Here is a 24,315-nt window from a genome sequence, read left to right as displayed (position 1 = left end):
AGAACAGATTGTGGTAGGTGAAGTACTGGGTATGTGGGAAGAAGGCAAAATTACTTTATTTGTGTGTGTCAAAATAAGCTCTTTGAAAAAAAATAGTCTCATTTAACTTAGTGCTAGACCTCTAAAAATCTTGAAAGTCATTGCATAGCACAAAGAAAACAGGACCCTACTCTTGAGCTGATTTTCAGCAAACTGATACGATTTCACAGAAATCCAGCAACCATCCTCTGGCATTCATCTGTTTTAAATCTACTATTGCAAGCCAAAAGCAACTAAATAGTGACATGATATCAACAGGGCATTTGAACAGATTGTGAAACTCCATTGTGCATATGGGTTCACACAGAGGAGTGACTTAAACTGGGCTGTGGAGATGCTACACAACAAGAAGAGTTAGAGTGGGCTGTGATTTAGTTGTAGAGCATTTGATGTCTCTGTCTTACTGCACCTGCTGCTTTAAAAGAAGCTAGTGTGGTAACAAATCCAAAGAAGCATTGAAGGAAATAGTGTACAAAAGGAATGTGTCTTGCAGTGCCATGTTTGCCTGAATGGAGTTGCAGTGTTTTTCAAAATGAAAAAATTGAGACGTCAGTAATTAAGCAGCTCTCTGTCCCTCTGGGATGGGGGTGTTTTTGTTGCTGCCAATATTCCACTACGTGAAACATGCTCACGTTCCATGATGTTGGTCATTTTGGAGTGAGGAAGGTGAGGTGTTTGAAGCAATGCTGTGTGTATTACAGATACAAGCTGGCGATCAGAAGCCACGTTTCAGTTTACAGTGGAACGCTTCAACAGGTTGAGCGAGTCAGTGCTCAGCCCGCCGTGCTTCGTTCGGAATTTGCCGTGGAAGATCATGGTGATGCCTCGGCTCTACCCCGACAGACCTCACCAGAAGAGTGTAGGATTCTTCCTCCAGTGCAATGCTGAGTCTGATTCCACGTAAGAGCCTTTTAATTATTGTACAGCTCCTCCCTTGATCCTGGTTAATCTATTGCAAGAGATACAAACAAACCCTTGCTTTCTGTCAGAGGAAAGAATTGCAAGGGTTTGAGTGCCCTTTACCCCACACCTTTCTAAATCTCAAAGCATAAGAATAATCTCCTCTTTAGGGTGAGCTAAAGTCAGCTTGTGTGACTAGAAGTTTGTGGTAGAATTTAGATATATGCTTGCTGAAGGAGAAGCCCTTGACTGACAGTTTTCTTGGCATGGAAAAAGTTCTGGGTTTATTTCAAATGAAAATGGAGCTTCTGTATCCATGCCAAGCTATAAATGCTGCCCTGTGAAGCGTGTGAGCAGGTAACTGCTACCAGTGCAGGCAGAGCAGGGCATGAGTGCTCTCCTTAAATGGAGTCCATCACTCATCCAGAAAGGTCTGAACATGTGTGTTCTTGGGGTCCTGCATGCTAATCAACATTGACTACCTTTGACCACTTTTTTAAATAATAGAAAAAATTTAAAAGATAACTACAAATTTCTGGAGCATTCCTGTAGCTTATCCAGGAAGAGTGCAGACCTGTCAGGTGTCATTTCCAATAGTGTAACTCCATTCTGGCACTGAATCTCACAAAGCTTGTTGTTTACTCTGAATAATAAATTCCACTTCTTCATCATTTTTAGAATTTAGAGATGAGTGCTCAGGGCAGAATGTAAAGAAAAAGTTAAGTGTATTAACAAGTCACAGGCCATGTGATTCACCTCCAAGCATTTACAGAAAAGGGTGATCTTCAGAAGTGCCAACCATGGTGCAACTGATGGAGCTGAGCAAGCAGTGCCAGTGCCTGGGGCAGTGACAGGACCTGGTCTGAGCTGTGTCCACGCTGATTGCCTTGCACAAGTGGTGGATTTGAACACCAGTGGTCATGAAGAAGTGCTGCTGGGACAATTAGTGTTGGGGAGTTTATCCTGTGGGAGGGAGGGTAGAAGCTCCTCATCCTTTGCTTCCCAAAGGCTGAGACCTCCCTGTCTGTAGACACCAAGAGCACTTGGAGCTGCCCATCCCTGTGCAGTGAGGCAGATCAGAACTAACTCACCTGGGGGAGCCCTCAGCTTCTTAAACAACCTGCAAGCCACTGACACACTTTCTTGTCAACACTGTTGCCATAAGAAAATCTCCATTCCAGCTTCATAATGTGGCTTCAGAAAGCCCCAGAGGTTCATGCCCTCGATAACAATTAACATCTAATAAGGAAAAAAAATCAGATATGTGAAAGTAATGAACCAAAAATTCCTAACAAAAAAAATTATGTAACTTGCTATAAAAAGCTTGCTTTTCAAAGAGTTTCAAATGTTTCTTCTGTATTTATAGGTCATGGTCCTGTCATGCACAAGCAGTTCTCAAGATAATAAACTACAAGGATGATGAGAAATCATTCAGTCGTCGTATTAGTCACTTGTTCTTTCACAAGGAGAATGACTGGGGCTTTTCTAACTTCATGGCCTGGAGTGTAAGTAATTGGACATGTATTAATCTATTGCTAGGTAGGAGCAGTTTTGTACCTGTCCTCCTGCATACTGAGATGCTGATAGCAAAGGGTTTTTTTCCCCAAGCTGTTGTTTTTTTCTATCATTGCTGTAGATTTCTTTTCAATTTCTTACTCTGTTAATTTGACTTTTTTAGAGTGCTTTTACTTATATTGTAATTTAAATAATACCCTCATTATTATTTTCTGCCTGACTGCTTGTGTTTTGTTATCACTAAGTGATAGTCACTGACATTGTGAAGCAGCATAAATTTGCTTGCGTTTCCTTGTGTTCTTTCTGTATATGTACATGTATGTTTAATGCCCTGATAGTACTACTAAGGTTTCTCTTGAATTGTGAGAGCTTTTTAAGCATTTGCAAAGGTTTTGGAATACTGTCCAGAAGAAGCAGAACATTTGATTACCAACTCTTACATCATTGAAAACCAAAAAACCTACTGCAAAATCTTAAAAGGCAGGAACAAGTTTCCAGCATTGAGACACTAAAAAAGAATTAAAATCTAGTAAACTGTAAAATAACTGCTTTGGTGTTCTTCAGCTTTTCTTCTTCAGTTTATTACTACTGATAGCTCAGGCTTGGAAATTAGAAAGTGGTGTCTAACAGGATGCTTTACTGCAGCCATGTTGCACGTTCCACTTTTCATGTTCCTGTGTCATTGGTGTTTTACAGGAAGTTACTGATCCTGAAAAAGGCTTTATAGAAGAGGACAAAGTTACTTTTGAAGTCTATGTTCAAGCAGATGCTCCACACGGAGTAGCGTAAGTATCTTTGATTAAAAACAAAGCTGTGTTAAAAATTCTTAATTTTTATGTTGCTTGTGATCATTCAAGTATTCTGTGTTATTGTCATTTGTAGCTCCCATCAGACATTCTCACTTTGTCACTACTAGTTGATGAATTCTCACATGGCAATTTTTTCAAAGTCACAGAGATTTTGTATAGCTTAAATTTCAGTTTGCATCACTGAGCAAAATGCTGCAGAGCCTCAGCTTCTGTGTGAGTTGGTTTGTGATGTAACACCCCTGCAGTTGTGGCCTGAGCAGTTGTGGTGTGGGAGCTGATGGGGTTTCAGGTACAGCCAAGTGCTGTGTAACCTTGGTTTACAGTTGTTGTAAAACTGCTTCATGTCAGTTGTTCTCCTTCATGGCACTTGTAAACAGTGGGGTTGTACAGAGGTGCAGACTTGCCCGTAAAAGTACGGCTCTGAGCTCCAGGACATCCTCCCAGGACATCATTTTTCTGCCATATAGGACATATTTTTTTTTAAAAAGGTAGTAAAATCACTAAGCATCTAATTGCAAAGCCTGTTGTTACTGGCAGGCAGCAATGGAGTGGAGTTTGAACCTTCAGTAGCAGTGGAGAGTAGCTGTTGCCTACCAGCAGCTACCTTAGAACAAACACTCTTTATTGTTGGAATACAGAACTTCCTTGTTTTTAACCACAAACTATTTTCTAGGTGGGATTCAAAGAAGCACACAGGATATGTTGGCTTAAAGAACCAGGGAGCAACTTGTTACATGAACAGTTTGTTACAGACTTTATTTTTCACAAATCAGCTACGAAAGGTAAGCAATACATGAAAGAACATGAGATTATAACATTGGCTGTTTTAATTAGCATTTCTAAATACTTCAAAACAGACCTGTGTGATCCTTTTGCCTCCTTTATCCTTTCAGAGAGTTGTGACTTACATGGTGATGCATGTCTTACTGCAGGCAGAGTACAGGAAGCTTCCTTTTGTAGTTTGTGGAACACAAGCTTTTGTCTTCTGTGGAAGCAGGCAGAGCACCTGAAGAAGAGCACCTGAGCTTAGGGGGTGTTTCTGTATTCTGTATTATATGTTAATATTGCTAGGAATTGCTGGGGGCAGGGAAAGCAGTTTAACCTTGAAGATAAAAGATCAAACAATGTCCCTTTTCTGAAATACTTAAAATAGGGAATTATAACTTCTCAGCCCATAAACAATGCACAAAGATACACATTTGCTCCATCTTGAAATTGCTAATATGCAGCAGAATTTTTTTGTTATTATTGTTGCCATTCTGTAGTGATGCAAAACATTACATTTCCAGTAGTTCAAACAACATAATGTTATATTTACTTTAGTAATATTTTTTTGTTTACTATAGGTGTTATTTCTTTGCTGGAAAGAACTTCTTTAAATACCTTTTTAATAAATATCTCATCTAAAGCCAGGATAAAATACACTAGATAATGTATAACTTTAAAATTGTGCAGTACCCTTACTGGGATTAAAAACAGAAGTGGTGACTAGACATTGGAGGTGGCTGTTTAGAAGAGGGAATGTACTTGGAGAAAAAAACAACGTGGCACTATTCAGTGTATTGGAGTTTCCTATTCATGCTAATTCACCCTTCTGTGCATTTCTGCACTTACTGTCTGTCTCTTAGTGAAAATGAACTGCTCTAACTTGGACTTTCTCTTATGTAGACTAGTTGCAGTTCAGTTAAGCTTTCTTTCCCCTTTTTGATGTACCTGCTTTCCACTGTTTGTAATTTCCCACCATCTTACTTTTTATATCCCTGTGGTAAGTGTCCCAGTTGGCATTTCTTTTTTCTCTTTGTAATGCTGTTTACTCTGAAGCACTGCAAAAAAAATAACACTTCAAACTCCAATAGAATGTAACTGAGATCTTCCTAATGCCATGGACAACAGATAAATACTTGACTTGTTTTACATGATGCACCTGTTCCTTTTTTGCAGGAGGTATAATTTACTCATTCAGTTTATCACTCATTATAGTGCCTGTTCTTTTTGCTCAGCACTCAGTGTTTGTGCATTTTACTCTTTTGGATAACTCACTTTGCTCTTGAGAGAAAAGAAGTGTTTTTGTAATAGCTGCATCTAATGCAGTTGAGTAGTTTGTTCAAGACTGTCTTGTACCCACTAAATCAGTATGTACCATGAAGTAGTGAAGAAGAAATTCTTTTTGTAATACAGATTGGTTTCAACTGAACTGATCTTACCAGGCATTTCCTGCACTTCTTCCCCAGCCCCAAAATAAAAGCAACTTTCAGCATCTCTTAATATCTGGCTAGTGACCATGTGAGAAAACTTAATTTATAGAGTTGGTAGCTGCAGCTTCCTTTATGGAAGTGTTCCTGGACATCAGCTGGAATGTTCAATTCCTTGCTCATTCCTCAGGCTTTCAGAGCACCACAAACAGAACAGATGAAAAAAAAACAGTGGCAGTTTTAGACAGCTTTAGCACTTATCTGTCATTGGTACAGATCAGGAAGAAGCAGTTGTTGCTTTGTGTGAAAAAAGTAAATTTTGCATTTTTGTTTTCACTTTGACCAAACCTGTTCTTCTTAAACCAAAGTAAAATAAAACAAAACGTGCAGTACCCTTGGTTTGCTTTTCACCATTTCCATAATTTCAGTGAATCCTCCTTCCTTGGAAGAAACAATGATTTCTGTTGCTGTTACTTGAGCTTTGTTCACAGAGGAGCTGCTGTCAGGAGCAGAGCTGGGGAAGCAGTGAACAATAGCAAAGGCAGGCACATCCCTGTGGCAAGTCAGGCCCTGGGGAAGCGTGGGTGAGGATGATGGAGAGCTCCTTTCTTCTCTGCTCTGCTTCCCCATGGCACATGGGAGGCTCTGCTTGGAAATGAGACCTCCCTCTTAAGCAACAAGAGGTGGCTTCAGTGGTAGGGAATAAAGAAAGGAGCTTTGACATTAGAGCACATTGTTATTTGTTGTTTGGGAGTGATAAATGTGTGCTTATTCCAGTAGGGGCAGGGGTGACTTCTCAGAGGGTCCAGGTGTCACCCTGGGCTCTGATACCTGAGCTGTCCCTTTAGTGCCTGTGGCTGCATTCAGTGCACTTTGGAACTTTCTGCTGGTTTCCTTGTAAAAGTCCCTACAATTCATAAGAACATTACAGAATGTTTATATAAATACATTAAAATAGTAAATGCTGGTCCATTTCACCCTGATCTGGCTCTTCTCAAGTTATCCAATGTATTTTACCTAACCTTGGAATTCCATGCACAGTATTTATTTCCCTTCTTTAAGTAATTCCTATTTTTAAGCAATGTGTTCAAAGTTACCTGTAGCATTCTATTATTATATAAATATCTAAAATTTTTCTCATATCTCTCAATATGCCTGTACATGTTCCTATCCCTCTTTAATGTTCATTTCCTGAGGGAACTTCTCAGGTGTTAAATGAGACACCCTGCTATTTTACATGGATCAGAATGCCTCACTCCTTTATCATGAGGTCAGGCTTTCAGAATCTGGGATGGTAAGGCAAAAAAAGCTTTGAAGAGGATAATATTTAAAAAATGGTAGTGTGGAGAAACACTTAAACTTAGAGAAATGAGCTCCAATATTACCTAAATACAGAAACAGAATGAAGAGCCAAGAAAGGCTGTGTTAAATGTCTGCTTTGTCATAACACACGTAGAATTTCCAAAGAAGTAAAACTGGTGTTTTTATTCAATGACAACTGGAATGTAGTAATTACAAGTAAGTTGTAAATTACTGTTTGAGTTTTACTTGAGAGATATAGGAAGGGAATTAATTGTCCAGATGGTATATGAGAAAAACATTTTAAAAATTGGGAACTAAAGGCAAAGGATTTGATTTTGATTAATTATCAAGGTATTCTGAACTCCAGTTTATGCATTTTTGAAGGAAGAGTCAATCACAAGATTGATTTTTAGCCTGCTGTAGGTTAGCATATTAGTATTTATTTTTTGAATGTATCAACACTGACTATATTTGCATTTTTTCATTACTTGATTTTCACACTTTGTTTCTATTTGTTTAACATAGCAAGTATCTATATATTTGTTTTTTAAAAAGCATTTATAAGATGCTCAAAAAGGTTAATAGAGACTGATGATAGAGTTTTGGGAGATCTGAGGCTTGATCATTCGACTACTTTTGTTCCTACCATTAGCTAGTGACACCTACCCCTAAAAAGATTCATAAACCAGGTACAGGAAGAGGTTTAAAGTTGACTCTTCAAGGTGCTGACTTGTTCTGGCGTTGATATTTTACAGCAAAAAAAAACTTTTGCTTGTGAAATTGAAGGTATAACTCTATCTAGTGATATTTGAGGTTTTCCCAGATCAACCTGGTTAACTGGGATTCTGCATTTGGATGATAAAAATAAAGCAATTGGAAATTATTTACTGTATTAGCTTATTTGAATTGTTCTGAGATTGAATGTTCTGATTTTAGGAAGGAAATTATCATAATCAGGGTAGTCCAGCTTTACATTGGGATGTATGGAGAGGTGGTGAGGTCTCCATTCCTGGGGATGCTCAGAATTTAACTGGGTCTGATCCTGAGCAACTGGACCCCAGTCTGAACTTGGCACCTGTAGGCAGAAACAGAGATCAGAACCTACAGAGTTCTCTTCCAGACTGCACCACTAGAAACTCTTGAAGCAGTGCTTAGCACATTACAAAAGTTGAAGGTTTATTGAGTTTCAACAGTTAAAACCTGTTGTCAGTGATAAAATTGAAGATGCAATTTTCTTCAATTTATAAAATTTATAAAAGAAGTTTGAGCAAATCTCAAAGTGGAGCAAGGAAGTTGATAAATTTCAAATTTTTATTAAGGCTTCCTTTTAATATGTGTAAGTTCTATTAAAATGCGACTTGCAGCTGAGGAGGAATTTGGAAGTTACTTCTGTTCATGATTCTGTTTTAAATCATCTCTATTAACTGGTAACTTCTGAAAATTAAATAAAAAATCTTAAAGATACAGTCATGTGAATTATCATATTAGTTTACAACTGTATAATTAACTATTATTTTTCTCTCAGAAGGGATTTGCTTTCTTAATGAAATTGTTTCTCCTATTTCATCTTACTGTAGCTATTCTGATGATATTCTTTATTCTTTGAAGTATTTCTGTTGCTGTACTTTTAGAAAATGTAGTGGATCCTCAGAACTGGAATAGAAAGCTGACCTGGCAACATTTTAGGCACTTCTTTTGTTGTTTTCTTTCTCATTTTGTCTTTTGCCACACACTTGTATTGTTTTTGTGTCAGTGTTGCCTTACCCTGGTGCCTGTCCCATGCCATCCCTGTGCCCTGAGCTGTCCTGCAGCAGTGCCTGCCTTTGCCCAGAGTTCCCAGCTGCTGCAGGCACTGCTGCCCTTGCTGTGTGTGGGGAGCTGGAGCCCAGGGCCAGCCAGATGTGCTGCCCCCCTCAGGAGCCCAGGGTCAGCCAGATGTGCTGCCCATCTCAGGAGTTCTGGCTAATGCACCCAGGTTCAGTTCAGCTCTTTACTCTCAGAAATGGATTATTCCCTGCTGTTTCACAGGCAGAAATTCAGATGGCAATTTCTCTGGTTTTAACAGGTTATTTTCTCATATGCTGCTTAATATTGGAGGCTTTTTTAGTTTCATTTGTTGCCTAATCTCCTTCCAGGGCTGTCTGTTCCTTTTTGTATTTACACTTCTCAAATGAACATCTCCCTTTTGTTTGCTCTTCCTTTCCCCTAGATGTATTGCTGTACACTTTTTAAAAAGTAAAGCTCATCTCAGTGACTGTTGAACTCTCCTAATCCCTGTTTGGTTTATTTGTGTAATTTCTTTGTTCCCAATCCTTCCCAGATCAATATAATCAGTGAATTGAATTGTTAAGCTGTTTATTTGCTGGACAGTGATGGCGTTAAGTAGGAATGAATGAATGAATCAGGAACTCTCAGAGCTTCCTCTGACATCTTTCTCCATGTGGACCATTTCTGGTTTTGTTCACTTGTTGCCCTTTATGGTTTCACGTGGTTGCTTTTTCATAAAACCAGTTATTTTCAAGTCTGTGGTATTGACTGCTATATGTGGTCCCACTGTGATGATTGCAGAGACATACTGGGCATGAGAAGGTATTTGAAGGTGTTAATTGCTTTAGTGCATTTACTGTTCTAGGCTGCAATAAGGGAGCTACTTAGATAAAATAACTATGAATGGAATCTGTTGTTCACATTTTCCTAACCACTGTGCTCTAGGAAGAGTTGTTCCAGACAATTAATGTTTTTACACTACAGTACAAGATTTTTTTCAGACTTTTTTGAAGTGTTGATTAAATTGAGTTCTGTGAAGGAAGTCACTGAAGAGGAAAGAATGCATTAAACAGGATGAGCAATAAACTTTTCTGATATTAATTGAACTAAATGCTTTTTCAGGCTGTGTACATGATGCCCACAGAAGGAGATGATTCATCCAAAAGTGTTCCTTTAGCATTGCAAAGAGTGTTTTATGAGCTGCAACATAGTGACAAACCAGTTGGAACTAAAAAGCTAACAAAATCATTTGGGTAAGTTTCAGAAACCTCGACTGTTTATTGAACTCTGGCTTCATAAAGCTTTTCTTTAAAAAGATAATATTTTAATAAGGTTACTTTTAGAGAGGTGCAGAGAAGTGTTAATGTAACATGGTGTTAATTGTTAACTTTCTGTAGTTTACTTGCATAGGATTTTATTTGTAGCCAGTACTAAGACAGCTGGTCCAAAAGTAAGATTTTTTGGGTAGGGGAATGGTACAGAAATAGAGCTGTTAAAAGCAGGGTTATCATTTACCTGAACATTGTGTGATGCGTTTGACTTAAGTAAAATTTAAAGAAAATAGTCATTGAAACATTGCAGTTCATGCTTTGTTAATGTCTTTAAAAAATCGAATCTGTTTTAGAATTAGTGCAATAGCAGTTATTTGCACGTCCATGCTGTTGAACATTGATGGCTGCTGTAACATTTTCCTACAGCATACTGAAGACACAAGTTAGGACAGAAAGATTAACATTAGTATAACCTTTACAAGTCTTCTCTTTGCATGTCTTGTAAGCATGGAGTAGGATTTTACTAAAATCCATTCTAAAATATTTTGTATTACTTTGTCTCAGTGTATTTATAGACTAGTCTTGTAGTAATACTGACAAGCCCTGTTTTATTTCAAATCACATTAGGAACATATCTTATTTCAAAGTACACTTTGTATCATCTTTTTCATACAGTTGTTCATCCTGCATCTGCTGCTTCAACCTGTAGTTGTGCTCTCTCCTAAAACAACCACTTTGCAACCTTGTGTCTTTGCAATCTTGACTCTTCCCCTTTAGGGGAATCTTAAAAGGAAATCAGCCTCAGTGTTGTCTGTTTATCTGGTCATGAACTCTTCCTACTAGCACACTGTATATTTGGTGTATCAGTGCTCCTACTGTCCTGTTACCTGGTGATAAAGGAAATATTTCATCTCCAGTTAAGATCTCAACTCTGTCATATTCAATGACTTGAAGAGGCCATTTCCAAGGGTGTTGCAGATGCTTAATTTTGTATCCAACAGCAGGGTTTTAAAAATGTGTTCATACCTGCTTTTGTTCTTGGAAAAGAATTTTAGAGTGTGTTTGAAGATTTAGGTTTCCCTCTTCCTTCATCATTGAATCATAGAGGGGCTTTTGGCCTTGTGAGCCCTGGGTGCTCAGGTATTACTTTTTACTGAGTGTTGTGGATTTCTAGGTTTGACTTCTTTAAGTAGAAAATGATGCCATGTCTGAAGGAGCCCTTCTTTATCCTAATTTTAGTGTGTGACCTTTTTCTTTGGTTGTCCTATGAGCTGGCTAGTGTTTAAAGCCTAGAGAGTCAGGGCATTATTTTCTATTCTTAATTATCTGACAGGCCATTTGATTCAGCTTGTTTAATGTGGACCCCACACAGTTGTTGGCACACTTGGGAGATTAGTTTGCTGCCATGTGACAGTGGGGGTGAGTCAGTGAGAAGAGAGTGGGAGGGAGGATAAAGTCAGCCCTATTCCTGATCACCCTGCTGCTGCTTCCAGGGCCAGGGTGGAGCATCACACTGAACCTGGAGCCTGCAGTCAGCACAGTTCACTTTATACAGCTGGGAGTGGTGACTGCTGCAAAAAAAGTTGTCAGAGATTTAGAACTTAAAAAGCTTTCTTGAGTTGAAATTACATTCTCACATGTGTATTTAATGCTGGACCTAGAAACACTTTGTGCTTCTTGTTTTATTGAAGGCAGGAGTGCTGAACACCCTCACTGCAGTGTGCCATGCTGGCTGTGAGGCATTTAGATCCTGCTGCCCTCACCCCTGCTTTCACACCCTGTGTTTGCACATGGACAGCTCAGAAAGCTGAATGCCTCCTTGCAGTTACTGCATGCCCAGGATTAACTGTTTAGATGAGCACAAAGGAGCCAGTCTTTCCTATAAATCCATTTGCTTCCTTTCCTGTGCTGAAATAATCCCTGAACACCACTTGACTGCACCTGAAGGGCCCTCAGAACGGAGGCAGCTGGAAACCTGCTGTGGAAACTGATGGCATTGAGTTGCCCCCAAACCTTTATTTAAGAGTTTTTTGGCATGAACTGAGGCTGGAAAGGCAACAGCCTGGCTGTGGCCTCCTCACCCAGAGCCTTTGCTGTCCTTGCTCCAGTCCCACACAGGAGAAGTGGGGTGGGCTCAGAACAGCTGCCAAAATCTCCCTCAAGTTCACTGCCCCTTCTTCCTACACAGCTGGAGAACCTGTGCATCAGCCAGTCCTAAATCTCAGTCTGTACAGCTTGCTGTGTATTACATGCTTGATCTGCAAAGAAATCAAAAAATGTCTTTTGAAGTGGTTTTTTTTTTTCCTAATTAGCAATTTTTTATTTATTTGCCTTGCAAAGGTGGGAAACTTTAGACAGCTTCATGCAACATGATGTCCAGGAATTATGTCGAGTGGTACGTTTATACTATTTCTTGCTGGTCTGTGATTTATACATTTCTCTTGATATTCTGTGTGTGTGTGTGTATATATATATATATATATATATATATATTTATCTATATATAAAATATATAATTTAGGAACTATCAGAGTTAATAGCGGCTCTGATTAATTTAAATTAGGTCTCAAAGGCAGAGTTTTTGCCTTGTTTTCTCTTTAAGAATGGGATTGCTTGTGGCCTTTTGTGGGTGAGGAATTTTTAAAGAGTAGTGAAGCCTGAAAGTTGCTGGAACATGTGCTAGTGGTACTTTTATAGCCATGGAGAGAAGTGCAGTTTTTGAAGATGAAGGGCATTGTTACATCTGTGGGGGTTTCCAGACTCAGAGTGGAGTAGCTGGAGTAGCCCTCAGTTTAGGGGAAGGAGGAGAATTTAAAGAACTAGAAAGGAGATGCCAGTACAAATAGACTAACTTTTCATTTTTGTCCAAGTGACTTAATATCTAATCAGTTAAGTAGTCATGTGTGTGTGATGAATAAATTTAAAAACTGCAAATTTATCTTATGTAAAAACTGTTTCTTTCAGCTGCTTGATAATGTGGAAAATAAAATGAAAGGCACATGTGTAGAAGGCACTATCCCTAAATTGTTCAGAGGGAAGATGGTGGTATGTATTTTATACCTTTCTCAAAAATAATTTAAATTAGTTCTTGTTACTTTTATAAAACTGAACTCGGGTGTTGTTTTGGTTTTGTTTGCAGTCTTATATCCAATGCAAGCACGTGGACTATCGGTCTGAACGAATAGAAGATTATTATGACATCCAGCTAAGTATAAAGGGAAAGAAAAACAGTAAGTGATACATTGTGACATGCACCCATCCAGTACTTCAGCATGCTGGACAAATTCAGTGCCTGTTGTTTTTAAATGGGTTTGTTGGTGCACAATGGTTGGAAATCTGTGCTTTAGGACACCTTATAGAAAACATTTTCAATGCAGAGTATGTTTCTGCCTGCATTACATTTCTTTTTTTTTTCCTTATTCCATTTCCTTTCCCTGCTTCTTTTTCCCTCATTCTCTCACTGGTATCTTTTCATGAAACTCTAAGAACTTCAGGAGTTTTCTGGTGTCATAAGACTGTGCCATGGTGATCACAGTGGTAATGTCACAGTAGTTATAATTTACATATAAAGATGAACTTGGATAAAATAGATTCTTATTTAGACCTGGCCATAGTAGTAAGACAAAAAAGACTTAACTACTCATCACAGGGGTCCCTTGTCATCTCTTTACTGAGCAACTGGGCATGGGAAAGGATGTGTAAGAGTCCAGCAAACAGAGACATTGGCTTGATGCTTGTGAAGTTGAGAAGTTGTGGCAGACAGCTGTAGCTGTGTGATTTTAAAATCTGCTGGTATTCTTAGATATGCCTCTGCAATATGGTGCATTTCTTGATATTCTTAAACAGTATAAAATTATGCTTAAAGTAAGGACAGAAGTACTCAAACACAAACTCCCCTGTCCTAATATTTAATTTGATTAATATTGTGCAGGCTAGAGTAAACTTACATTTTTTCCCAATCTTTTTTCATTCAGTTTTTGAGTCCTTCATTGACTACGTTGCAGTGGAGCAGTTGGATGGTGATAACAAGTATGATGCAGGAGAGCATGGCTTGCAGGTATTGCTTTTTTAAACCTGTTTTTAAATCTTTTTTCTTTATCTTTGATAAAATAACAATCTTGCAAAACCCATTCTAGATTTTATCAACTGATTTTGGTGATGTTTCTTCTTATACAAGCTTTTTTTATAGCTCCTCTTATTTGGTGTTAGGTTTCTTAAAATGGAGCTCACATTTTACAGCAATTTAATTTGTAGTGAGTTTTGTAGGTCCAAGTCTTCCAGTTGCAAGAATGGTTTGCTTTTCCACCAGTCTCAAGACTGAGTTGTTCCTCTATGAGTAGTCTGTTTTTCCATGTATCAAGTAAAAAAGCAGCATAGCTCTAAAAGTAACTTTGGAGAGCTCATGTTTGTATTCTCAGCAAGAACACCAAGTGAACCCGTGGAAATGAAACATTTATGTGTGTGCATGTGTTTCTGAGCTCTTCAGTTGCACTTTGCTGCACCCACTGGAGTAAGCTGAAGTCGTTTATAAATAATGTTTTACTGAAGCTTATTTCTGCAGCTTTGACATACCAGGTTTTGTCAGTAATGTTCTATATATTCTTTAGCTCTTAGGAAGGTATAGCACAGTAGCCAAATCCTTGTTGGCAGGATGCAATGAAATTCTTATTTAATCAAAAATGAGCTTTTGCCTCCATATTCTCCCGATTTTATTTATGCAGTTAACTTGCTTTTAATACACTGAGGTGTCCACATATCCTTGTATGAGTGGCCTAAATTTAATTTAATTTGAGTTTTTGTGTTACTGGAGTAGCTCATGAGAGGTTGGTGCAGCATTAGGATACTCTAATTGCACCCAAATTTTGAGTCATTCTGGGGCACATTGTGTTGTCAAGTCTGTAAAAGTCCATATGAAGAGTGTCTGCAACAAACAAGTATTTGGAGTTGCTAAAAATCCTGCAATTTCAACCCTCTATTTCCTTTAAAATGTCTAGGAGGCAGAGAAAGGTGTGAAGTTCCTAACACTGCCACCAGTATTACACCTACAGCTCATGAGGTTTATGTATGATCCTCAGACTGACCAAAACATCAAGATAAATGATAGGTAAGTGGGTTGGTTGGTTTAGTGTGTGGGTTGGGGTTTTTTTGGAGAATTTAGACCTGTGAATTTATTTTAGCAAAAAATAGCTTCCCAAAATCCTGGTTTTGGCTAAGCTCTGAGGCAGGCATGTGCAGTCACTCACAGTGGAGGTCCCCTAAAGGTGCACAGGTTGAACTTTGAAGTTCAGAATGACAAATTGAATGTTTAGTAATCCATAGTGATTGTTTTGACCATGAACAGGTGCCTGCATCTTTTAATGGCTTGTGTAGCTCCTTTGTGCAGTGTGTGGCTGGGCTGCCACCAGAGTGAGCAGGGTGAATAAGGAGTTACCTGCTTGCCCTCCATCTGTTTCCATGGATGGAGGGAGAGCCATTTGCCCACTCACTGTAAGCAGAGGCTGATAATTTCTCGAGGAGATACAGGGTTGGTTGTAAACTAAATGTTTTTGAGATATTGCAATTATCTCACCAAGGTGAGATATTTCTGAGTAATGTTCCAGTCCAGTGGTACCTGTGCTAGGGAAGCTGCATTTGTCTGCTAGAAAATAACAGATTTTAAAGCTTTTGCCTTGATGCAGTGAATCCAAAGCAGCTCTAATTCAGTTGAAGTGCTCTTGCCCTTGTTACTGAGGGCATGCTTTCCTGAGCTGCTTGAAAAGTTTATTTTTATTTCATTTCTAAACAGTATAAATTCTGCCACTGTATGCAGCATGTCCTGGTTAGAAGTGGCATTGTAACAGTAACATGTTCAATTTTTATTCTTTGCTTTAAGAGTACACATAGTGTTCCATAATAGTGCCTAAAAATGTGTGTCTATCTTAACTAAAAATACAATTGTCTCCATTCTTTTTGAAACTAGGTTTGAATTTCCTGAACAGTTGCCACTAGATGAATTTTTGCAAAAAACAGATCCTAAAGATCCTGCAAATTACATTCTCCATGCAGTTCTAGTACACAGTGGAGACAACCATGGTGGACATTATGTTGTTTACTTAAATCCAAAGGGCGATGGCAAAGTGAGTATTGAAAAGCATCTAAAAGGATTTGTGTGTTGTAAATGCATACTTGCAGTTTTTATAATGGGCAAATCTTCAGAATTTTCTTAAAGAAGAATGCATGCACACTTGGCTTTTAACAAAAGACTTTTTAACTGAGGAAATCCCTTCTCTTGTGTGTGTATGTGTTGAAGTTCTGCAATCAGATTTTATCCAGCATTTTTTTGAGGCTGACTTTGCTAAAGCAAATATGAGCATTTCCAGTGTTTCTGTGACTCAGAAGTTCAGCATGTTTGTGTATGTCCCACTGTTCCAGGTTTAGATGACTTGATTGGATCGGACATTTATAGGTCAGGTGCCTCTTCCCTTGAGGTGACTGGTTTTGTGTGTACATGATTGTTCACAGTAAGAGTAGAAGTCAGATTTTACTGTGAATTTATTGCTATTTGTAATTGATTCTTAATTGGCTTTATTGTTTTAATTTGAAATTTGATGCATATTGCTCTTAATGTACAAAGAATTACTGGTTGTCTTGTGCATCTCTGCTTTTTATTTCATTTTACAACAGATAAAGTAGACTTTATGTTTCCTTCAGAAATATTAGATATTTGAAGTCTTAAGAAAAGCTTCTTGGAATAATTATTGTGCTTTTGGTGCTCACTGTAAAATATTCAGTAAAGGTTTGGTATTTATGGACTTTGTTATGCTGAGCACAAGTAGCAGGTAGCACAAATTATACTGAACTAGATTTCCTTTTAAAAGTCACGCCGCTCGAAGGTAATTTTAGTTACTTCAAAGAGCTGAAAGTCATGCCAGAAATAGGATTAATTTATCATTCAGGAGCATGTTATTACGTGTAAAATCACCTTTCTGTCAAACTTCCTCCTAGTGGTGTAAATTCGATGACGACGTTGTGTCGAGGTGCACGAAGGAGGAGGCGATCGAGCACAACTACGGCGGCCACGACGACGACCTGTCCGTGCGGCACTGCACCAACGCCTACATGCTGGTCTACATCAGGGAGTCCAAGCTCAGTACGTGTCCTCCCTGTGCTCACAGGGCACTGGCAGGCAGGGCTGCTCTACCTCTGATAGTTGGCTGTGTTCCTGCACAACAGGGCTGCCTTATTTACAGTGGGAAGGTAGCAATCCCGCGGGGTCAACCTGCCATTCTCTCACTTCTGGAGAGTGTGTGCTGCTCTGGGTCACCTTTAGCTCAGTAAGGCACCTACAAAGAGCTTCAGCCATGCCTGCTTTATAGGATGGAAGACTAAGTGAACTGACTTGGGTAATGGAATGTTGCCTCATTTCTCTTCACAGAGAAAAGCAAGGCACAATTCTTCCCAAGGATTTCTTATCACTTGCTGTGCCTGTGTTGTGCCAAAGTAGAATGCAAGATGGAGATTGTCTATCCAAAGTGAGGATGTTTTGCTTCCTTGGCCTATCAGGGCCAACTGTGTGTGTGTGTCAGGACTGTTGGGTGACAGTCACGAGATTCAGTGCAGTATGAGCAGAGTTGAGTGCTTGGCAGATTCAGTTTAGATTAAATGCATATAATATAGTAGAATAAAGTAATTAATTAGCCTTCTGATGGTGGAGTCAGATGCACCATTCTCTCCCCTTCATTGGAGTTGCCTTTGATTTACTGATTTTTTGATTAATGAAATTAAATCAAATTGATTGTAAACGTGTAGATATATATGTGCTTTAAAAAGGGAGTGGTGGCAAATATTTTTGTAATTCTGAACTGAATATTTCATTCAAAAGTCTGTGATACATATTTCATGGGAGTAGTGCACTTTGGTTTGTTGTAGAAGTGCTTCTTTTGCCAAAGCATGAGGATATCAAACCTTGTTTTTATGTGAAAGATGAAGAAAGTTGGTTTTGACTTCAAATCAGAGGGAAGTCAAGCGTGTATGAAAAAGAAACTGTTTGATGTAAATCTTGAAATAACATCATAAAATCTGCTTTATAGGTGAAGTTTTGCAGCCTGTAACCGACCATGATATTCCTCAACAACTTGTAGAAAGGCTACAAGAAGAGAAGAGGATAGAAGCTCAGAAGAGGAAGGAGAGGCAGGAAGCTCACCTCTATATGCAAGTGCAGGTCAGCTTTTGAAACAGATTAAGTTACAGCTACTTTACCATGAAAATTTAGGCTGTTGAGTCACCCTGGAGGCAAACCTTGATTTTCTTTTTTTTTCTTTTTTTTTTTAAATTTTTCTTCTGAGGTAGTGTTTGAAAAGAAATTATAATTTTAGTACTTTTAGGTATATTTACATATGCAACGAATTGTAATAAAACACACAGTAGTGTATGTTATAAACATTTCTGTTTTCTTTAGAATTTATTGTGCTTGTGAGTAAAAATAGTAGGTTCAGGTGGAAGGGAAAAGGACCAGGTTATTTCAAATGGCTGCCCTGCCCACTGCACTTTTATCTCCTTCAGGAATTATTTTCTAAAATTAGAATGTATCTAGCCATAGGCTGCAGGTCTGGACTGTTGCCAAACAGAGCTCATCAATTAGAAGCAGGAGGAGAGAGTGCTTATATTTGCAATTATCTTTTTGGAAAAGCCAGATGGACAAGATTGTTATGAATTGCCTTAAGGAACCCTGTTTATGGCTCTTTCCAGAGCCCATCTGGCACAGGGAAATAGAACCCATTTTCCATGTGCCTCCATGTTTCCTTGCCTGTTCTCTCTGGTGTTGATAAGCAGAGGTACTGGTGAAGTCCAGCTTGTTCTGCCCTGCGTTTGCACTGAGTTTGCAGTGGGACACTGGCAGCATTGCACTGTTTGTGCTTCTGTTACCAGAGAGTGCAGGGGAGCTGTGGGAAACAAGAAGAGGGTTCAGTGGCCTCCTTCAGTGGCATTCAGTCACAGAATTATGTAGCTTTTTCATTTTCTCCAAGTGCCAAGATTGTTAGAGCACGTTCCAAGACTTGGGATCTAAGCACAACTGTTTTTTAATTGCTCGGGATTTGTAAGAATTAATGTATTTTAATTACTTGCACTGATGAGATTATCGATCGCGATTTTTTAATTTCATTGTAATCTGTGCTCTTGCAAATTTGCTCCCTGAGAACATGAATTGTGTTAGCACTGTGCCAGAGGGCCAGTGAGGTTGCATAGTAAAGCATCCTGAGAAGGTATTACCTGGGCTAATCTGAAAAGTAACCTTTAAATGTCATTTTTCAGATAGTGGCAGAGGATCAGTTCTGTGGTCACCAAGGCAATGATATGTATGATGAAGAAAAAGTGAAATACACTGTTTTCAAAGTATTAAAAAACTCCACACTTACAGAATTTGTTCAAAACCTCTCTCAAACAATGGTGAGTTTTCTGAAGTGAATACCCACATGTGTTTAAATTGTTACATTATAGTTGTGTTCTAGCTCTTACCTTTTCCACATATTGACAGCAATCATAATTTAGAACTTTTAACACACAAGATCTGTTTGAGATTCATGAAAACATCTTAGCCTATTTTTCTCTTGTTTTCATTTAGTTTCCTATCACAATTTTTATTTATTTTAGGGATTTCCCCAGGATCAAATCAGATTATGGCCAATGCAAGCTAGAAGTAATGGAACAAAAAGACCTGCAATGTTAGATAATGAAGCAGATGGCAATAAAACGGTAAGCAGTCACTGAGAGATGATAGTACTTCTTACATCTCCTGTGATTCTTAACTCTCTTGAAGAATATCTAACTTTGAGGCATAAGATTTTTCAGGCTTTTGATTTGAAATTAATTTCATTGTATCTGGTGAAGTTTGATACTTGGGGAAGACTTGGTGTTTAGTGGATTAGTTTGGATCGGAAGCAGGAGTGTGGTTGGTGCATAATTTTTCTGCAGTGGAAAAAAAGATGTAATTGTGATTTCTTATGTTAGATTAAAACAGAAATGTCCCTTTGACAAAAGGGGCAAACCCTCTGGATTTAAGGAATTCTGCTCCTTAAAATGTAAAATGTGTCTAAATACCACAGGATGGTTTCACCTTCATTTTATTCTAAAATTAAGTCATGTCCTTGCCATTATAAAGATAGCTATAGGTAAACTTGTGAAAGGTAAAGAAGTGGGTTCATTTTAAATAAAGCCTACTGTTACTGCTACATCAAAGCTTTGGTGGTTTTATATCCATATTTGTTTGTCTTAATAAATTTCATGAACTTCCTTTAACACAACTTAAAAAAAAAACCAACCTCTCCCATTTGTCCAATGTCATAAAGTTCTTGTATCTGATTAAAATGCTGATACCAGGTTGTATTAGGTTCTTCAGACTTTTTTTCTTCTCTCTTTTTACATAGATGATTGAGCTCAGTGACAATGAGAATCCATGGACAATATTTTTGGAAACAGTAGATCCAGAGATGGCTGCTACTGGAGCAACATTACCCAAATTTGATAAAGATCGTAAGCATATGGGCTAAACACTCCTAAAATACAAAATGCTTTCATGTTGGGTGTATTTCCAAAAACACTGTGCACTCCCTTTTTTCAGTGATGTTGTTGATGTATCCATCAAACTACTAAAATTTCTGCTGAAATTAGTTTTCTTATACAGTTTTTTTCCTTCATTTCTCTTGAAGTGAAAGGCATACTTTGCATGTTTTTAGACTCACTGAATAAATTTCTCTCTATATTTTAAGGGCACCAAATTAATAGACACATATTTGTTACTGTGTAAATAAAAACATCTAGGTGATCTCCTTCCCCCTCCCCAAGCCTTACTTAAAATTAAATCTTGTTTTTTACTTTGTAGATGATGTAATGTTGTTTTTGAAGATGTATGATCCGAAAACTCGGAGTTTGAATTATTGTGGACATATCTACACCCCTATATCCTGTAAAATACGTGAGTTCTGAATTTCAATTTCATTGTGATCATTGAAGTTTTTCAAGTAGATTGACACATACTTTTCCTTTAATAATAATTCCCTTACTGAAACCAAAGTTACACCACAGAAGCAAATCCTTATTTTTTTTCCCCATGTGGGGTCAGTGACATTTTCTGCAGGTCTGAGCCTGAAAACCCCACAGGTGGTCAGTTCATTTTTGCTGCACTCACCAGGTGTTACAGCTGTTTCAGACCTGTTGCAAAGCTTTGGGATGTGATATTTCCCTCCCAAGAGCTTTTCATGTAACTCTTCTACAACCTTTCACTATGGCAGCCTGAGCAGCTGCTCAGCCTGAATTACATGTGAGCCTTGATTTTCATATGGGTCCATTTAAGGAGTTCAGCAAATACCCACTAACTAAAAATACTTTAGTTTTTTGTTTTGAATGTCTCATTTTGTTAACTTACATATTTTAAAATTTTGTATTTTAGCTGTCTTTTTTTTTCTTTTTAAGATAATAAACGTTTTTTCTGGGGAAAGAGCAGCGTTATTTAATCTCTTGGATTTTCAGTGAACTTGCACATATTTTTGTGGCTCAGATGAAGTGGAAAGGAACCATAAATGTGTGTCTGATTGAATGTCAGCAAGGGAAACTTAGGTGTGGAAAACTCTTTCTCAGGCATTGTAGAACCATCTACCCAGGGTAAAGAAAGGGATTGTCTCCTTTCTGTGGTTGGTCTCACTAGCAATCAGTGCAACACATTTCACATTCCTTCTTTTTTCTCCAACAGGTGACTTGCTTCCAGTTATGTGTGAGAGAGCAGGATTTCCACAAGAAACTAACCTTATCCTCTATGAGGTTTGGATTGATAAACTTTTTGTAACTTTTTTGTCTTTTGCATGCTATAAAGAAAAAAAAAATTTAAAAAAGTTGCTCATAACAATAGTAATTTATAAATTATCAGCACTGTAGTCTGTAACTTTGAAGTCTACAGTGCTGCAAAAGAGTAGCAGCAGAGAGTTAAATTCAAAACAGATTTTATATTAAACAGATAAAAGTGTAAAGCTTTAAACTCAAAACTGTCTCCATGAGGGTCCTATATGAGCAGCTTTGTTGTGCTAAACCTGTGTTGCTGAGTTAGAGGAGCTGGTGCTGCTTTCATTATTGGCCATTGTGTTTTCAGTTCCCACCTTAGTGAAGTTGAGAAAATGTTGCTTCTTCCTTCCCCAAGCCAAAATCAGGAAACAAAATCCTGTCTGCTAGGCTGTTTCTGCCCAAATACACAAGCAGTGACTCTTCAAAACTGCTACATTTATTGAGTGCTGATGATGCAGATCTTGCCAAGGCCAAGTCCTTGCTAGAGTAAGAACAAGGAATTTGGTTTTTGCTGCAGTTTCTGGTAGCAGTCCTGCTGCTCTCTCTGGTGGTTCCAGGGCAGCACACACAGTGCTGTCCTAAAAAGCAAAGCTGTACTTGTTCTGGGCACGCCAAGGTTACAGTGCCATTCCAGTTTGTTTACACAGGTGCTTTTATCCCTGGGTCAGCCCAGAGGTCAGCCTGCAAGTATAAATATGTAATATGCATATAGATATTTAATAATACATGCACTGGATTTGAATAGATACGTATCTATCCATTTGTTTCAGTTGAAAGAATATACAGGTTACCTTAGCTGATGATTTCTTCACTGTTGTGACTTATTTGTGACCTTTATTTTTGTCTTTTATTTTGTGATCAATAATTTTTGTTCTTTGTTGCAGGAAGTTAAACCCAATTTAACAGAAAGGATTCAAGACTATGATGTATCTCTTGATAAAGCTCTTGATGAACTCATGGATGGTGACATCATAGTGTTTCAGAAGTAGGTATTTTAAGGGGGCACCTTATTGCAATCTTATCACCTGGTTTTTGAAAGCTGAACTTCCTTTAATCTTTTTTATCAAGAGCTAAGTATTACATTCCAATAGTAGATGTGTTCTCTGCAGTTCTCATTTGTTTATTCAAAGGGGAAATGAGCAAATATCAGTGCTATTTGAGTATCACGTGCCACATTACTTAAGGAAAAGGTGTCCTCCTAGTTTAGAAAACCAATAACCTAAAATAGCTCATAATATTACCAGAGTGTGTTCAGCAGTGCATCTGATTTGTGCAGCTTTGTACTGGAGCCACTGTAACACAGACACAGAAGAGCCTTCCAGCATTTCAGATACCACCAGACAAGGCTCTTGGAGCTCTTTCAGCCCAGAACTACACTGAACTGCTTCCCCTTTTTGCCTCTCCCTTGTGCTCACAGTCAGGTCCTTACTGGTCTGCAGTGATGAGATGCTCCCAGTTTGCCTGAGCACGTGCCACTCGTAGGTGTACGGGTGCTTCAGCTGGAGATTTCTCCAAGGCAAAAGGGGAGCTCCTGCATCTTGTGTCCAATGAAGGGATCTTTCATAAGCTTGGCAGGGCTATTAATCAGCATTTCTATGCTCTCACTCCTGATGGTCACACCCAACTGTGTTGCTCTGTTTCTCTCCATGGGCTGACAGTGGGTGGAAGCCAGCTAGTCTGTCTTCAGCACTCTTACCCCAGATTATGTGAGATGAATGTATTTCTCATGTCATGCCTTGGAACTCGCAGTCCCAGTTGACCCAGTTGGTGTTATGCACCCTTGGCTGGCTGCTGACTCCTGGGTAAGTGCACAGCTTGTACCCTGGTGCTATTTCTCTGCAGAGAAGTTGGGGTACCAGTCAGGAGTGACCCAAACCGGCCCCTGTGCCCACTGCTCTGCCTCTCTGTGCCAGGGAATGCCGTCCATCTGTCCTCTGTGCAAAGTGACCCATACAGGGGCTCAGGGAAAGCTGTGCAGCATTAGTACAGACACACAGGGATGTGGCAGGGTGGGAGGGAGGGCCAGCTCCTGCTGCAGTGCTGCTGTGAACCCCCAGGAGCCCAGCAGAGCAGGCAGGGGCTGCAGCACACAGCCACGGCGGGCTCTGGGTCACTGCTGACTGCACCAGTCCTACTGTGTGCCACTGGTGGCTCTTGCAGAAGGTTTCCAAACTTCATCTCTGTATCTCTCCACTGCTGCTGACTCACTGTAGAACATGTTCTTAAAGTCCCAGCTGCCTGTGTGTGTAACAATGTGATGTGTAATGGTATCACCATTTGTTTGCTCTTGTAGGGATGACCCAGAAAACGATAACAGCGAGCTCCCCACAGCTAAGGAATACTTCAGAGACCTCTATCACCGTGTGGATGTCATTTTCTGTGACAAAACCATCCCCAATGACCCAGGCTTTGTTGTTACTTTATCCAATAGGATGAATTACTTTCAGGCATGTCTCCTGTTTCTCTTTTGTTTCCTTGTTTGGAAAGTAACTTTTGCACTAATTCATTATACTTACTTTTAGAAAAGTTCTTAAACTGTCTGTGTACATTTTTGCATTGTGTAGATTTCATTTTAAATGAAAAATTTTAAGGAAGCCACTAAGGCTTGTGAGAAAAAAATACTATAAACCCTCCAGTTTTATTAATAATGAGTTATTTGATAATTGGATTCTTTCTTTGTAGACCATTCTGCTCTGTCAGGGAAATTAT

At 38.8% G+C, this 24,315-nt stretch overlaps 1 protein-coding gene across 1 annotated transcript in view; it reads left to right on the top strand.

The window, feature by feature from the left end:
* Positions 1-24,315, top strand: part of USP7 (ubiquitin specific peptidase 7) — a 69,923-nt gene that overhangs the window by 35,680 nt on the left and 9,928 nt on the right. Inside the window, exons 3-22 of the mRNA XM_054270748.1 lie at positions 741-939; positions 2,306-2,444; positions 3,151-3,239; positions 3,937-4,045; positions 9,647-9,777; positions 12,136-12,190; positions 12,760-12,840; positions 12,935-13,025; positions 13,770-13,852; positions 14,790-14,899; positions 15,755-15,911; positions 16,780-16,924; positions 17,865-17,995; positions 19,087-19,221; positions 19,426-19,527; positions 20,199-20,304; positions 20,654-20,746; positions 21,521-21,588; positions 22,491-22,591; positions 23,900-24,053. Coding sequence (XP_054126723.1) covers positions 741-939; positions 2,306-2,444; positions 3,151-3,239; positions 3,937-4,045; positions 9,647-9,777; positions 12,136-12,190; positions 12,760-12,840; positions 12,935-13,025; positions 13,770-13,852; positions 14,790-14,899; positions 15,755-15,911; positions 16,780-16,924; positions 17,865-17,995; positions 19,087-19,221; positions 19,426-19,527; positions 20,199-20,304; positions 20,654-20,746; positions 21,521-21,588; positions 22,491-22,591; positions 23,900-24,053 — 2,279 coding nt within the window. The remainder of the gene's footprint in view (positions 1-740; positions 940-2,305; positions 2,445-3,150; positions 3,240-3,936; positions 4,046-9,646; positions 9,778-12,135; positions 12,191-12,759; positions 12,841-12,934; positions 13,026-13,769; positions 13,853-14,789; positions 14,900-15,754; positions 15,912-16,779; positions 16,925-17,864; positions 17,996-19,086; positions 19,222-19,425; positions 19,528-20,198; positions 20,305-20,653; positions 20,747-21,520; positions 21,589-22,490; positions 22,592-23,899; positions 24,054-24,315) is intronic.

Source organism: Melozone crissalis, unplaced genomic scaffold (genome assembly GCF_028551555.1).
Source record: "Melozone crissalis strain CALT ecotype California unplaced genomic scaffold, PUWL_Pcris_2 ptg000012l_1, whole genome shotgun sequence".
NCBI lineage: Eukaryota > Metazoa > Chordata > Aves > Passeriformes > Passerellidae > Melozone > Melozone crissalis.
Note: the sequence above shows the minus strand (reverse complement) of the source record. Positions and strands in the feature narration are given on the sequence as shown.